Here is a 14,296-nt window from a genome sequence, read left to right on the forward strand (position 1 = left end):
GTCTTGGCCTCCTTTTGTTCGGTCGGAAGCCCCATTATTAAGTGTATCATAGTGTAAGTAACACGATAAAAGCGTATCATTATTTGAAGGACTGCACCCACTTAAAGGGATATTCTTTATGTATGTAAGTCCTAATGTCCAATATTCATGATCTCCGTCTGTATACTATTATCCTCTCAGTATAGAACAAGATTTTATATTATCTCTTTATTTACTTTCTGGAAAAAAAGTTTCTACAAAATTCCCCTTGCCTTGACTCGGAAAAGAAAGTTGATTTATTTTTGAACTGTGGATGTATATAATTTTGGTGACTTCTCTCTAGTTTTCATGGCATTATTCCCAGAATTCCCTTTCCATAGAGATTTATCTCTGACAAAATAACTCCTTAAGGCTAACTTACGAATATATTTATTTAAGTCTATATATAAGTTAAAGGCACTAGGTCTACAAGTTGGAGCAAAGCTTAACCCCTTGTTAAGGGACCTTGTTTTCTTGCTATGTTAATTTATGCCAACTTAAATGAAAGATTCCTCTTTCTTTTATTGTGCGTTTCTTTTTTTGTGGTCTTTCTTCCTCCCCTCTTTCCTCGTCTGTAATTAAATCCCATTTCCTTTTCTGGGGTGATGCTGTATCATTTGGTTCCCTCACTACGGTGTCTTTTATTTCCTGTCCCCATTTTTAATTTCTGTCTCTCTCTACACACACTCTGCCCCCCTACCTGGCTCCTCTCCTCCACGGTGGGCTCAGGATGTGACTAGTGATGAACATGGCATCAGCCACTGACGTTGGACTTGGGAGATGAGGTTACAGGAGGGAAGTTTTTAAGGCGTGATTGGCTTAAGGATAACGAAGGGTTACACTAGCTATTAGCATATCTCACATGGTGTGCTCCACAAGGAACATTAAACTGTCAACCATGAAGTGGAAGTGGTCTGCTGTAAAAGGAAGGCAGAGGGAGGGAGATACTACTGGTATATGCACTAATTTTGGTGCTACATGACGGATATACACAAAGGTGGCTACGGTGTAATAGAAAGGGGACAAAAATATTCACTGTGCCATCTGCCAGAGAGTGCCAGACACATACTGAATTCAAATACTTTGTTTGAAAATAAATAAAACTCTACAAGCTGCAGGAAGTGATTCCGCTGGCTTCCCACGGCACACAAAGTGTTATTGGGTTGACAAGTCTAAGGCACCTTATGAGGAATGGGGTATGGTGTCAGACCCCACAGGATCAGAAGTGGAACCCACACAACCTCTGTTATTCAGGACAACAGCTCTAGCAGTGTGAGCTAGACCAGCTGATGGCTGGCAACACTGACACTATATACTTAGGTTTTAGCTCTACTTCTTATTGACGGGACAAAGCACGTTACCTTCTTCTGGGATAGAGATGCATAAATAATAAGCAGTCTGCTGCCATGAGACACCTTCTGGCGCGGGACGACATCTTACAGTTCATTTATTTGAATAGGCTGTAATGTATTCCAGCATCAAAGGTGATTCTAGCAGAACACTGCTTAATAAATACAGCCCACTTCCTTTATACTAGAAATACTAACTCAAGTCACAACCTCACTGTGTTTTATTACTTTCTCTCTGCATCTGCTTTATTTTCCGTGCGTGAACGTGTTTTTACTTGTGTGTGTGTGTTAGAAAACCTGTTTTATTTAATCTCGCCTGGCCTCAGGAACTCATAGCCTGGAGTACATGTTATTACTTTGTGCTCGAAGTTCTTTTATGGTTACAAGAAACAAAATAGACACCCCTGGGAGGTATGCTGTTAGACAGAGCGCCCCGATCGCCCTCTTTCTCTCATTTTTAACAATACCGATTTCGGATTGCTTTCTGCCTTTGAAAAGAAAAAAAATCCGATATGGCAGCTTGGCCTTTCTGAGACTGGTCTGCGGAAATACGCGTACCCAAGGAACTGGACGATCCGAGAGAGAACTACATCCGCAAAAAAAGCTTCGCCCATCTCTACCCAAAACCAGGATGCCCTGGATACAGAGGAACTCCTCCTCCACTGAAAGAGCATGTTTATCACGCGAAACGAACGTCCGTCTGTTTTTTAAATGACGTCACGCCGGTGATGAGGTCGCGTAGCTGGGAGCTGCGGGTTGTATGGCGATTGTTTTTTGTGCCCTAACTAGCTCTGTCCCCATATACATGCCTTTATATGCTGAAGGTATCTACAGAATCTTTACATTTCCGGACACTTGTTCCGTCAAACTTGCGTTTCGCGTTTCGATGTAAAAATATACCTAGCAACAGGGGAACAATATAGCTATATCTGGATACGCCCCATAAGACTTGGAATGAACCATTTAGCATCTTAGCATTATACAGTATTAAACTGGGAATAACACTGCAACTGATTGGTCTCTGCAGCAACATAGTACCCTATGATTGGTTGTATATATTGTAGGTGATATTACTGCTAACATAAGGCAGTGTGGCCACTGGAATTTTTTTTGCACCATAGTTGCTATATGTGGCTCAAACAATATTAACCCCGCATAGGGGTGGTCCTACCTTTTGCAGCAGGGGATTCCTATAATACACCCCATCTATATCCTTGTACATTTTAGACTGATGCTAGGATGTACTTGGCAACAGAGGAACAATATAGCTCCATTTGGATACACTCTCCTAGTCCTGGGATTCACTATTTTGTAGTGTTACATATTACACTGTGAGCAACATTGTATCCTTCTGCCGCTGCAGAGACACAGTACCCAAGGCTGCGCTTAAAGTGGTTTTGTACCTTAGCCGCTATACGCGGTTTCAGCATTTATTAACCCCTCTAGCGGTGTTTTCGTCTCAGTTACAGGGGAACCTTATAAGACACATTATCCACTCCCTAATGCTACGGCCCCAGTGTCCGCTGCCGCACGTGCGACTGGCGGCGCGTGTGGACGTGTGAAAGCTGCCATCTCGGTTTGCGGTTGAGCTGCAGGAGATCGCGATGGGGGGGGGAAGGGCGTGGTGGGGGGCACGCCCATGACATCACGCGGTCGGTTCGACCTCATTGGCTGAACCACCGCCGTGACCTGGCCAGCCCTCCATCGCCACTAGGAAAGACAAAAATCTTGTCTTTACAAAATGTGGTCACGCATCGCGATCTCTCCATGCGCACGCAGGCAGCTGCTGGGCCCGGCAACCATAGAGGGGCAGATGTTCTTCCTGTCATGCACGCAGCAGCAAACACTGGGGGACAAGGCCTAACTCATTTGACCAGCCCCCTCACCACCATATTTTTATGCTTCACTGTATATATATATATATATATATATATATATATATATATATATATATATATCACATCTATTTTACGTATGTTGTTGTTTATAATAAAGGTACATTTATTTTCTTTCTTTTTTCTCTGTCCGCTATGGCTTTATGAGGGAATATTTATACCCTAAAATTTTCCCAGCTCCCATTTACCTCATGAGTGCACACTATTAGGGATTCTTTCTGGTTGATTTCCTTATCTACCTTCTATGTACGGAACTCGGGACTTCCCATGCATTGGGGCTGGAAGGTAAAGCACGTTGAGGTGCTACAATCCCTCTTGATTTCGATATAGAGATGCTGATCCCCCCCCCCCTCCTTCCCCTCTCTCTGCTTCCACAACAGAAACATGGTGTCAGTGAGTTTGCAAGGCTGCTCCTTTCCAATCAGGTGAACATCAGCTAGCAGCACAAAGAAAAACAGGTTTCCTGGGTATGTCATGTGTGAGACAGACTTGGGCCAGCTCCGGGACCCTTAGCCAGGATACCACCATGTAACCCCACTTACACCAACATATCTAGTACACAGTGTGGACCCTAAATGTACCCCCACCAATATGCTCAATATCTGCCCGCTGTGATATTGGTGTTGCAGAATACTAGACGTACAGTATATATTTGCGCCCTGGACTACACTATGCAAAACAGAATCTCTGTGAATCAATCTCTGGCTCAGATAGATTACAGCCGCATGTTTGGTACCTGAGAACATGCTGGAGAGGCTTTCCTGGCTTCACGTTCAGATTACTAACACATTAACCCATTACGCTGACAACTGGCCTGCGCAACATATTGCAAAGCCTCGTGCTCTGCATGCTGCGGGAAGGGTTAAACAAAAGGAACGTTACCCTGACATTTATAATCAATTTAAAGCTGTACGTTTAAAAATGAATTGCATAAACGGCTCAGAAGCCAAGAAAAATGAAATCCATTTATCATTGTCAAGATCACTGAGGCAGAAGAGATGTGTCTTACTTAGTGCACTGTCCTATCTAGCAAACCACAGTCTGTAAATCAGGATATATATATATATAATCAGTCCAGAAAACCAGGCACTCACATATGTGTAGATACAAGTGGTAATGGGGTTCAAACCGTCCAAGTGTCAGCCAGGCCGCACATCTGATAGAAGTAAACAGGACAGGCACTCCAAAATCCAAAAGGTAAAATGTATTCCTCAACATTTCGGCTCCCAACATAGCCACAGCCTTTACAGCAGTAACACACAGGACATAAAAGCAATAAGCGATTCATGCATAAGGGTAACATTAGGAAAAGGAGCTCCCGCCCCAAAGAGCTTGCAATCTAAGCGGTAAGTAGGGAGAACGTACAGAGATAGTAGGAGGGTGTTTCAGTAATGGTGTCTGCAAGGGGTCTTGGTAAATGCATAGCATCAGTCACCCAAATGCTTCATTATAGAGGTCAGAGTTAGAAGTCTAAAGTAAACCATCTGTTCTCACATTCAGAGAGGTTTATTAGCTTGTTGTACTATTATTTATAATAGTTGCTATTATATAATAATATGTTGCTATTAATGCTATTATATAATAATATGTTGCTAATAATGCTATTATATAATAATATGTTGCTATTAATGCTATTATATAATATGTGGCTATTAATGCTATTATATAATAATATGATGCTATTAATGCAACATTCAGCCAATCAGGGACAGTGAGATGGGAAAGCAGAACAGGAGAGTTCTGACGTGTCAAATCTGTAACATTGTATCACTCAGCATCTCACTGTCTCCGTGCCATTGGTCTGAACTGCACACGTGATCACTAGGGAGGGGGTGGAGCACGGCTTGTGGTGTTGGGTCTCCATGGCAACCTTTGTCAATCAGGGACATGGCAGCCTGAGAGGAGACGAGCACAGGGGTGAGACGTGAGAGAGAGGGGAGAAGGGAACCGGGCAAAGAGGGGGCAGGGAAGTAGGGAAAGGTGAGGGCTGCAGAGGGAGAAGGAAGAGAGCAACCTTCTGCAAGTCATGGCCGGTGTTACTGGGGCAATGGTCTGCAGGTGTAAGTGTTACTGGGGCAATGGTCTGCAGGTGTAAGTGTTACTGGGGCAATGGTCTGCAGGTGTAAGTGTTACTGGGGCAATGGTCTGCAGGTGTAAGTGTTACTGGGGCAATGGTCTGCAGGTGTTACTGGGGCAATGGTCTGAAGTGGAGATGTTACTGGGGCAATGGTCTGCAGTGGAGATGTTACTGGGGCAATGGTCTGCAGGTGTTACTGGGGCAATGGTCTGCAGTGGAGATGTTACTGGGGCAATGGTCTGCAGTGGAGATGTTACTGGGGCAATGGTCTGCAGGTGTAAGTGTTACTGGGGCAATGGTCTGCAGTGGAGATGTTACTGGGGCAATGGTCTGCAGTGGAGATGTTACTGGGGCAATGGTCTGCAGGTGCAAGTGTTACTGGGGCAATGGTCTGCAGCAGTAGCCGTTACTGGGGCAATGGTCTGCAGGAGTAGCCGTTACTGGGGCAATGGTCTGCAGGTGTAGGCGTTACTGGGGCAATGGTCTGCAGGTGTATATTTGTCTTTTCAAAAAATCTGCCGCACGGTCGCTCTTAATCACTCTCGCGGTCGCGTGCACTATGAGCCGCCCCTGGGTGGGTTTACTGGCTATGCATCTTAACCCAGGCTGTGCTCAAAGCTGTGAAATACAGCAAGCTTAAGCTTATAGGGGACCATGTTAAATGGTTTTGACGCAAAAAGTGTCACTGTGTGCTCATTTGCATGTTATTTCCCAGAATCCCTTGCTGCAGTGGAAGTGCTGGGTGATAATGGTGAAAGGCAGGGTTGCAGACCTGTCTAAGACATGTAAATGAGCATACAGTAATATTTCCATTTGAGATATATATATATATATCTATATTTATTTTATTTTTCTATAATAACTAAAATTAGATCAAAGATGCTTAAAGCCAAAATCTGCATCTTTGCAGAAAACAGGTGGTTTATTGGGCATAATTGATGCAATTATCATTCTTGCATAATTTAAAATAGAATCCGATGTCAGAAACACTTTGTCTGTTCTCCCCCCCCCCCCCCCTCCCACCACCCACCACTTTCCTTAGGTACAATTCACGTGTTTATTTATCTTTGCTTCACAAACGCAGTATAAAGCGGTTGCCTCCTCGTGATCTGTGACCACCCCTGTCAGTTATTTACATCGGTTGGGAAGGTTTGCTTGTTATCACTGTCACCCTTCTTTGAATGAAAGCCACTAATAGCAGTCACTAGACCTTGCTGGGGGAACAGCTGTGCTTTCCATATACCAGGTTGGATTAACTTCAAATAAATGGAATTGCATTTTTTATTTTTTTTCAAACCTTAGCCCACTCCCGATTTATATTCCAAGTATTTTTTTTTATTCAGTTACTATATTTATCCTCACATTCTCCATTAGGAAGCTATTCAAGGGTTCCATCACCCCTGCCTCCAGTTGCATAACTCGGCTCATAGCTCTCGCCCTCTCTCCTTGTTGCTTCTTATTTTTTCTGATACATAGAAATTAGTTTTGGTTCCTCTCTGTTCTCCTTTATGTCAGAGCTACAGTACAGTGCAAGGGCTATGCTGCAGCACCCAAGGTGAGCGTATTTTGGTTCCTATACACTACAGCAATACCCTGAACAGGGCCGCCAACAGAAATCATGGGGCTCAGGACAAATGAAAGGAGCAGGCCCCCTCCCCTCCCCCCCCCCCCCCAACCCATAGCGCACCTACCACTGAATTTTTTTTTAGCGCGCAGCTTTTACTTAACCTCCCAATACATATAAAAATACACCCCCCCCCCAATACATATAAAAATATACCCCAAATGCCACCAGATACATATAAAAAAATATACCCCAACCCCCCCAATACAAATAAAAATCAGACTTACCTTGTGGATGGTCTCAGGTCAGGCGCGGTGGCTGTGGGGGAGGAGGGGCGGTGTGCCGGTGGCTATGGGGGAGGAGTGGCGGTGGCTGCGGGATGGGCGGTGTGCCGGTGGCTGCGGGGGGGTGGGGCGGTGTGCCGGTGGTTGTGGGGGAGGAGGGGCGGTGGCTGCGGGATGGGCGGTGTGCCGGTGGCTGTGAAGGGGGGCCGTTGCAACAGGGGGCTGTGGCAGCGGGATGGGCGGTGGGCAGGTGGCTTAGGGAGGGTTGGTGGTTGTGAAGGGGGGCTGTTGCTACAAGGGGGGCCGTTGCTGCGGGGGCTTAGGGAGGGGCGATGGCTACTACTGGGGGGCACCGGGCACTGCTGCTTGGGGTGTGGTGGCTGCTGGGGCCGGTGGCGATGCTGCGAGGGGGGGGCAGTAGACTGCGGGTGTTGGTGTTGCAGGGGGGGGGGGGGCTGGTGGCAGTGCTGCGGGGCTGGCGGTGCTGCAGGGGGCGGGGTGCACGGTGGCTGCGGAGACCGGTGGCGGTGCTGGCGGTGGGGGTTGCCACCGGCAACTGCACACCAGCAACTGCTGTGACCTGCCGCCGGCCCTGCCCCACCTGTCCCAAGCTGACACGCGCGCATCGGGCCTCCCTCTCATGCCGGCATGCCAGAAGCTTAGCCCAGCTGACTTCCGGCGCGTCCGACAGAGAGATCTAGCACCGGGTGCAGCGTTTTTTTTTGTTTTTTTTAATAGCAACTGGCCCGGCCGCGCATAGGGCCCGGGCGGCAGGGCCCCCTGACTCACGGAGCCCAGGATGCCAGCACCGGCTGTCCCCCCCCACCCCCCTTTTTGGCGGCCCTGACCTTGAAGCAACACATTACAAGCCCGCTTCAGCCAAACAATTAATTCTTGCACACAAAAAAATAGATTATTTTTTTTCTCTTATTGCAAATCACTTTTAAAGATTTAAATGGGAAGTCACACGTTTTTAGACCAAAATACACTCCATCTCCAGAGCAATGTTCTCCTTGGCCCTGGTGGGTTTTCTAGAAGAGTTAGAAATGAGTCTTACATTACCTAATTTCCCTCCCTTGTTACTGTAACCTCTAATAACTGGACTACCTGCTGAGGAGCAATGTCTTCTGCAATCTTAACACAACTCCACAACTAGGGTCATTTCTCTCCGTGCCAGTCTCACTCCCTATGCTATCTCCCTGTAAAAAATCACATACAGCTCAACCCCATTATAACGCGATCCGTTACAACGCGAATCCGCTTATAGCGCGATGTGATTCTTTGGGCCCCAAGCACGGCGTTATAAGGGGGTTGAGCTGTACTTACTTTAAGGTTCTCAATTTTCCTCTCTGCTCCACTTGTCTCTACAGACCTGAATCTATGACCTTTACGACTCTACTGTATGTCATCTTCTCCTTTCTAGGCAATAACTTCTGCCGGCCAACCCTCTCTGTTCCTCAGGGCACCAGGGGACACGATGGCAGCAGGTGGAAGCTCTAAGAAGGAAAGGTTTGTTCCGAAAAACTGGAAGACGGTTGCCCAGGGGGACGTGAGAAAGATGGCCCCTCTGCAAAGGGCCAGATATCTAGCCTACGAGCAGCCCAACAAGACGATGGTGGCCTCCCTGCTCGTTACACAGAACCGGCTGAAGGAGCAAGCTCTGCAGACCCTCCAGGAGCCTCCGCAGAGGATGGGGGACCCAGGGCAAGAGAAGGAAAACGTGGTGGTGGGGCAGCTGAAAGCGGCAGAGGCCCGAAACCGCATCCGCCTGATGAGGTTCCGCTTCCAATGCATGCGAGTAAGCTGAAGCCCAGGAATGTGTGCGGGCTCTCGGTACAAGCCTCGGCTTAATGTCCTGGGAAGCTGCTTCTCTATGTCAGGGGCAGACTTTGAGCTCATGCCAAATGAATGGGGTGTAGCAGATTCCCAGTATTATTTAATAAGGGCAGTCATAAACCCAGGATCGCTAAGCTCCGTTAGCCTATTTCACCTAAAACGACGCCCGTTAAACAAAGTAGTCACTGAAGCCAACAACGGGACGTTAACCAGGTTTTACTCCCGTAAAAAAAAAACATGGCCTTATTTTTAACAGTCCTAAGTTTAAATGATTGCAATTTGGTTATTACAATGTAAATTAGCAGTCAGTTTTTGGTAATGTCGCTAATCTTACTGGATAAGTATCTCAGTTCCCAGGAGGTACCGGTAGCTCAAATTAACGTGGTTCAGCCCCCGAGACACCATGCTTCGTACACATATAAAATAAGGGGGGCAAGGATAATGCTGCTTTAAAACTATTTGGATTTTTTTCTTTGATAAATATGGTGCAATTCTTGTGCCCCAGTTTTGCAGCCTGCGGACTTAATATAAAAGTTATTGTTTCCTTGCATAGCACAGATTGTGTACGCAGTGCTGTACATGGAATGTTTTTGCTGTCACGTGTCCCTGCCCCATGGAGGGGTACGGTCTATTTTTGTTGGTGCCTGAGGCACAGGGAGATAAAATGACTTGCCTAAAGTCACAAGGAGCTGACACCGGGAATTGAGACAGATTCCCCTGCTTCACACTCGGTGTCATTGTTTTCAGAGCAAGTGCCCTTACTCATTGAGCCCTTACTCACTGGGCTACTCATTCAGTTTATAACCCCCCTCTATTGCATATCCCGGTGTCAGCTCCTTGTGACCTTGGGCCAGTTACTTTATCTCCCTGTGCCTCAGGCACCAAAAAATAGATTGTAAGCTCTGCGGGGCAGGGCTGGCTTACCTGCAAAAAAAATTCCATGTACAGCACTGCGTAGAGTGTCAGCGCAATACAAGAAAATAATGAAATATCGCCTGCAGTAGCATTTCAGCATGCTGCAGGATGTCCGATACGGTTAATAACGTAACATCTAGGCTGGGCGTCTGAGAATAGCAACAGATACAGGGTCTCTGTTATCTGAGGGAGGAATGCGGCTGTGATTGCCAAGCTGCCCCCAGCTACAAATAGTTTGCAAAGCACCTCTCTGCTAAGGGTTAAATACCGGAGCGGGGGAGGGGAGGAGGGGTGGCTTTCGAAGGGTTAAACCTATTGACTTGCAACCTCCGCCTCCCCCGCAGCAAGAAGCTGGAGCGTTTCCTGCTGTTCCCTCTGAGGAACACATTTCTGGAAAAAGTGCTATTTTTAGAAAGTAAAATAGTGGAGGAAGCTTTCCCCCCATCTCCTCCCTCCCTCCCTCCTCCTCCCTCTGCTCTGAGCATAGTGATGTCAGATCTGCCAGTGACACAGGGTTATACACAGAGAGGAATGCCCAGAGAATCTGCTATTCTTAGACCCGCCCTAGCAATGTATTCCCTGGACTTGCTGCCCACGAGGTGTCTGTGGCTGAGGGATATTTATTTTTCAGAACAATGAACAAGAGTTCTGTTCCTCCCAAATGCGGTTACACCGAGGCCCTTTATTAATTAATTACAGGCCGTGAAGCCGCTCTCCCACGCCGTAAACCAGTCCCGCCTCGTTCAAAAGAACGGCATCAAAATCTTCTCCAACGTCAGAGGAGAGGCTTTACAGCCTCCATGACAAGGCGCAGAATGTGCCGCGTCCGGCACAGAGATGTAGGTAAATTGAGAGGCGCATACTATGATGGGAGCCTTCTATGCCAACATTGGTAACTCCATCAATGGAAGAAGAGGGGGGGGGAGACACCCCACCCATCAATGGAAGAAGAGTGGGGGAGACACCCCACCCCCCTTTCCCAATTTCATCCTCGGCTGCCTGTCGTATCCATGTCAGCCCACTTTAGGGTCCACAACTCATAGTAGCAGCTAATGAATAAGACCTCCACCCTCCGCGGTGGTATATTATGCCCTGGTCTTCACATCACGTGGACATGAGCGTCGGTCTCCTTTTCTTTTTAAAAGTAACTCTGTTGTAACTTCAACACTTCCCTGAGCGCCCCTCCGTCCCACCCCCCCCCCATTCCTCCTGCAGTACAGCTTACAGTATGTAGGTTTCTGAACAGGACCCTTTACTAATTTACTACTAAAGGCACTTTTTCCACTAAAGTTAAGTGAGTAGGTGTTGCATTATTACACACACGCCAATTTTTACTAATTGATGTTATTCTTTAAGACACCTGCCTCATTCACTTGCATGGCCAGGTAGGCGTCTTCTGGCACCAGGATGTATTTTATGGAATAGCACCATGACGGCAGATTTGGCAGCTCTTAAATAAAGGTTTATCCCTGCCATTACCCCTGCCTGTCAACAATATGATGTATTTATGCATGTACAGTTTATTGTTTCAGTCCTCTATATTTTATTCTTAAAGTATGTAAAACAGTAATGTGCAGCTCTGTTAAAGAGGGTGGACCTGCAGGGGTTAACTCTCTCTTGCAACCAGGGAGAGGTCAACCACCTGCTGAGTGGACTTGTTCTGCAAAAAATTCTGCAGTTCTGTCTAGTGTACAGTTCCCTGGTGTAATTGCCTTAGTCCCCTGTGACAGGCTTTTCTGGTGGCAGAAGTGGGATCGCTAGGTTCAGCACCGATAATTCTTCCGGGAATATCTGTCTTGAATACGGTCTCAATTTTGAAGATGAAAGAAGTCAGAGTTACAAACGCTCCAGTGCTTGGACCCCCCCCCCCCCTCCCCCTTACCATTCCCTGCAGTTAAGTCGACCTACAGACAAGACTAAAAGGATGTCGGGAAAGTATCGATCCTGGACCAAGGACCGGATCGCACTCCAATGTGAGGATTTTGGAATAGCCACCGAGAACCGCGACAAGAAACAGTTGGTCACCGACCTGGCGCTCAGTGGTTGGAGCTGAAGTGCTGGGCAGCCCAGAGATGGTTGCCAGCCCTTCCAAACTACGGGAATCGTCCAGCCGCTTGAGTGATGAGGTGGTGGAGACTCCAGCGGTGCTACCCGCAGCGGATATGGGTATCTTTAGGTGAGCGCTGGAGGACCGGGGAAGCTGTGCCAATGCTGTTGAGTGAGTTGACATGCTACAGCTCCTGACCAGGCACTTCCTTCTCTACTGGAAGCTTGTGGAAACTTTTTCCAGTAAATTCACTTTTGTTCAACTCTGTAATTGTTCTGGTCTTCCGGGACAAGCAAAGCTTAGGAGACATGGTCCCCAACATCAAGACATTGCAAGGCGGCTTCACAATGCCTCCGAAGTAGACAACAAAAGTATCTCGATCACAGCCACTGCAAACAAGACATGTTTATTAGGACTTATTACCCACACAAAGCAACATCTTGGTCTGTCTGGATCTTTATCACTTTGCATAGTGTAAGTGTTGATTGCAATTAGAGGGTTGATCTGAGTGACACTGGTATCTCTGCAGGCTCAGGAAATAAACCATCTAATTTCCTGCCAGCCCACTGCCCGGGATGCCATCCGTCTGGAAGTGCTCCTTCCCCCCATGCCAGACACCGTGGATCTCCCAGACTCCTTGGACAGGTTTCAGGTAAGTTTGGTGGAGCTCTGCTCCTGTTATGCACGATCCAGCGACATAATCCCTAGCCAACAGACTCAAATCACTGCGTTTTATTTATTATTGTTCTTCCTGATCAGATTTTTGATATAAAAGGTGTGTTCACCTGCTAAAGCTGCAGGACAGTGGGACAGTTATGGGGGCATCAAGCAGACGGTTTCCTAACTGTAGCAATGTCATGTACCGTGATATTTATTCATTACTCCCGTCCTCTGGGCATCAGACTACATAAATGTGCATTTTCTAGTATTATTGCATTTGACACATATTTTAGGCAGAGGTCAACACAAGCTCAGACTTTACTGCTTTAATGACCCGAATAATATTCTTGTAGAGTTAGTGGCAAAGGAGGTTGAGTGATTAGGGGGTATAATTGGTTGTTCTTGTATAGCGCTGCTAGTTTTTTACATAGCGCTTTACAGAGACATTTTGCAGGCACAGTCCCTGCCCCGTAGAGCTTACAATCTATGTGGTGCCTGAGGCACAGGGAGATAAAGTGACTTGCCCAAGGTCACAAGGAGCCGACACCAGGAATTGAACCAGGTTCCCCTGCTTCAACCTGAGTGCCGGAGTCAGTGTCTTCACTCACTGAGCCGCTCCTTCTCCAACAAGAAGTTGAAATGTTACAAGCTTTCCAACCTCTCAGGGTCCTTCACACCCGATGAAGGACCCTGAGAGGTTTGAAAGCTTATAACATTTCAACTGCTTGTTGGTCCAATAAAAGGTATCATACCCCTTACTCCCTCTCCCTCCTTTGGATGAGAGATGTGGGTGAGAGATGTCCCTGATGTCTTGTGTATTAGGAGAGGTGAACGGTATGTGTCCTTGATCAATAGTTAGATTGTGCTTATATTATCCTGCATTGTTTTGCAGAGAGAGCATATTGAAGATCTCCTAAAAGATGAGAGAGGATTGCTAACCAACAGGATACCCTGATGTATCATGTGAGGTCTGCACCAGAGTCCTGAGAAGGTATAACGTTTTGGGAAGCAGGACCTTTGAGGCAGCGTCTTCCTCTCTTGGCATATCTGGGATAAATCTAATTCACTCGTCCTGTATACAGGGGTTTTAATCATCTGGCCACACAATAAATATAATGCAAGTCTTTAAATCAGGGTGGAAGACTGTTGTGTTACACATTCCCCTGACAACTGAAACATTAGCGGGCCATGTGAAACCCAATAAATGTGTTCTGCGTTCTACGGAGTGCTGCCAGATACCGTCTCTTATTAAAATCTAAGAACTGACCACACTTTCACCCTCTCATCGTATGGAATATTACACTCTCCCATGAAGCCAGACTCATTCATTTCTCATTCAGCTACCCAAATCCAGAGACTCTGCCCTTGTCTATGTCCTGCTTCCTGTGGAGAACAGATCATGATGCTCAAACTCATGGGGTAATGCACACGAAGCCCTGTGACATGATGGGGGGTTATTCATAATAATAATAACTTTATTTATATAGCACTTTTCTCCCAATGGGACTCAGCACTTCAGTTACTAAAAGGAAAAAGAAGAAAACATTTAAGGTTATGAAAAAGACCAGACACAAGGAAAGGTACAATACAGGATGGGACAGCACTGTAGCTATTAAATGCCAGATAGGTTGTGGTTCATGAATTAAATGCC

General features: G+C 46.7%; 1 protein-coding gene across 5 annotated transcripts; it reads left to right on the forward strand.

Annotated features, from left to right (window-relative positions):
• The first annotated feature begins 5,087 nt into the window (after positions 1-5,087).
• LKAAEAR1 (LKAAEAR motif containing 1) lies at positions 5,088-13,775 on the forward strand. Of its 5 annotated transcripts, none has more exons than XM_075571532.1 (4): positions 5,088-5,179; positions 8,611-8,985; positions 12,515-12,637; positions 13,538-13,775. In XM_075571532.1, the coding sequence occupies exons 2-4, from the start codon at positions 8,665-8,667 to the stop codon at positions 13,598-13,600; spliced, it is 507 nt and encodes a 168-aa protein (XP_075427647.1). In that variant the 5' UTR covers positions 5,088-5,179; positions 8,611-8,664; the 3' UTR covers positions 13,601-13,775. The 5 variants fall into 5 exon arrangements, with proteins under 5 accessions (XP_075427647.1, XP_075427651.1, XP_075427649.1 ...); XM_075571536.1 differs by having other exon boundaries at positions 5,129-5,179; positions 8,649-8,985; XM_075571534.1 differs by lacking the exon at positions 5,088-5,179 and adding an exon at positions 5,199-5,322.
• Positions 13,776-14,296: the final 521 nt, after the last annotated feature.

The sequence above is a fragment of the Ascaphus truei genome, chromosome 15, assembly GCF_040206685.1.
Source record: "Ascaphus truei isolate aAscTru1 chromosome 15, aAscTru1.hap1, whole genome shotgun sequence".
Classification (NCBI taxonomy): Eukaryota; Metazoa; Chordata; class Amphibia; order Anura; family Ascaphidae; genus Ascaphus; species Ascaphus truei.

What these genes read in the sequence shown, in the direction of transcription:
- LKAAEAR1 (XM_075571532.1), top strand. Translation starts at nt 8,665, where the DNA reads ATGGCAGCAGGTGGAAGCTCTAAGAAGGAAAGGTTTGTTCCGAAAAAC. An exon ending in TCCGCTTCCAATGCATGCGA is followed by an intron (nt 8,986 to 12,514) that starts GTAAGCTGAAGC and finishes GTATCTCTGCAG; the next exon opens with GCTCAGGAAATAAACCATCT. An exon ending in ACTCCTTGGACAGGTTTCAG is followed by an intron (nt 12,638 to 13,537) that starts GTAAGTTTGGTG and finishes ATTGTTTTGCAG; the next exon opens with AGAGAGCATATTGAAGATCT.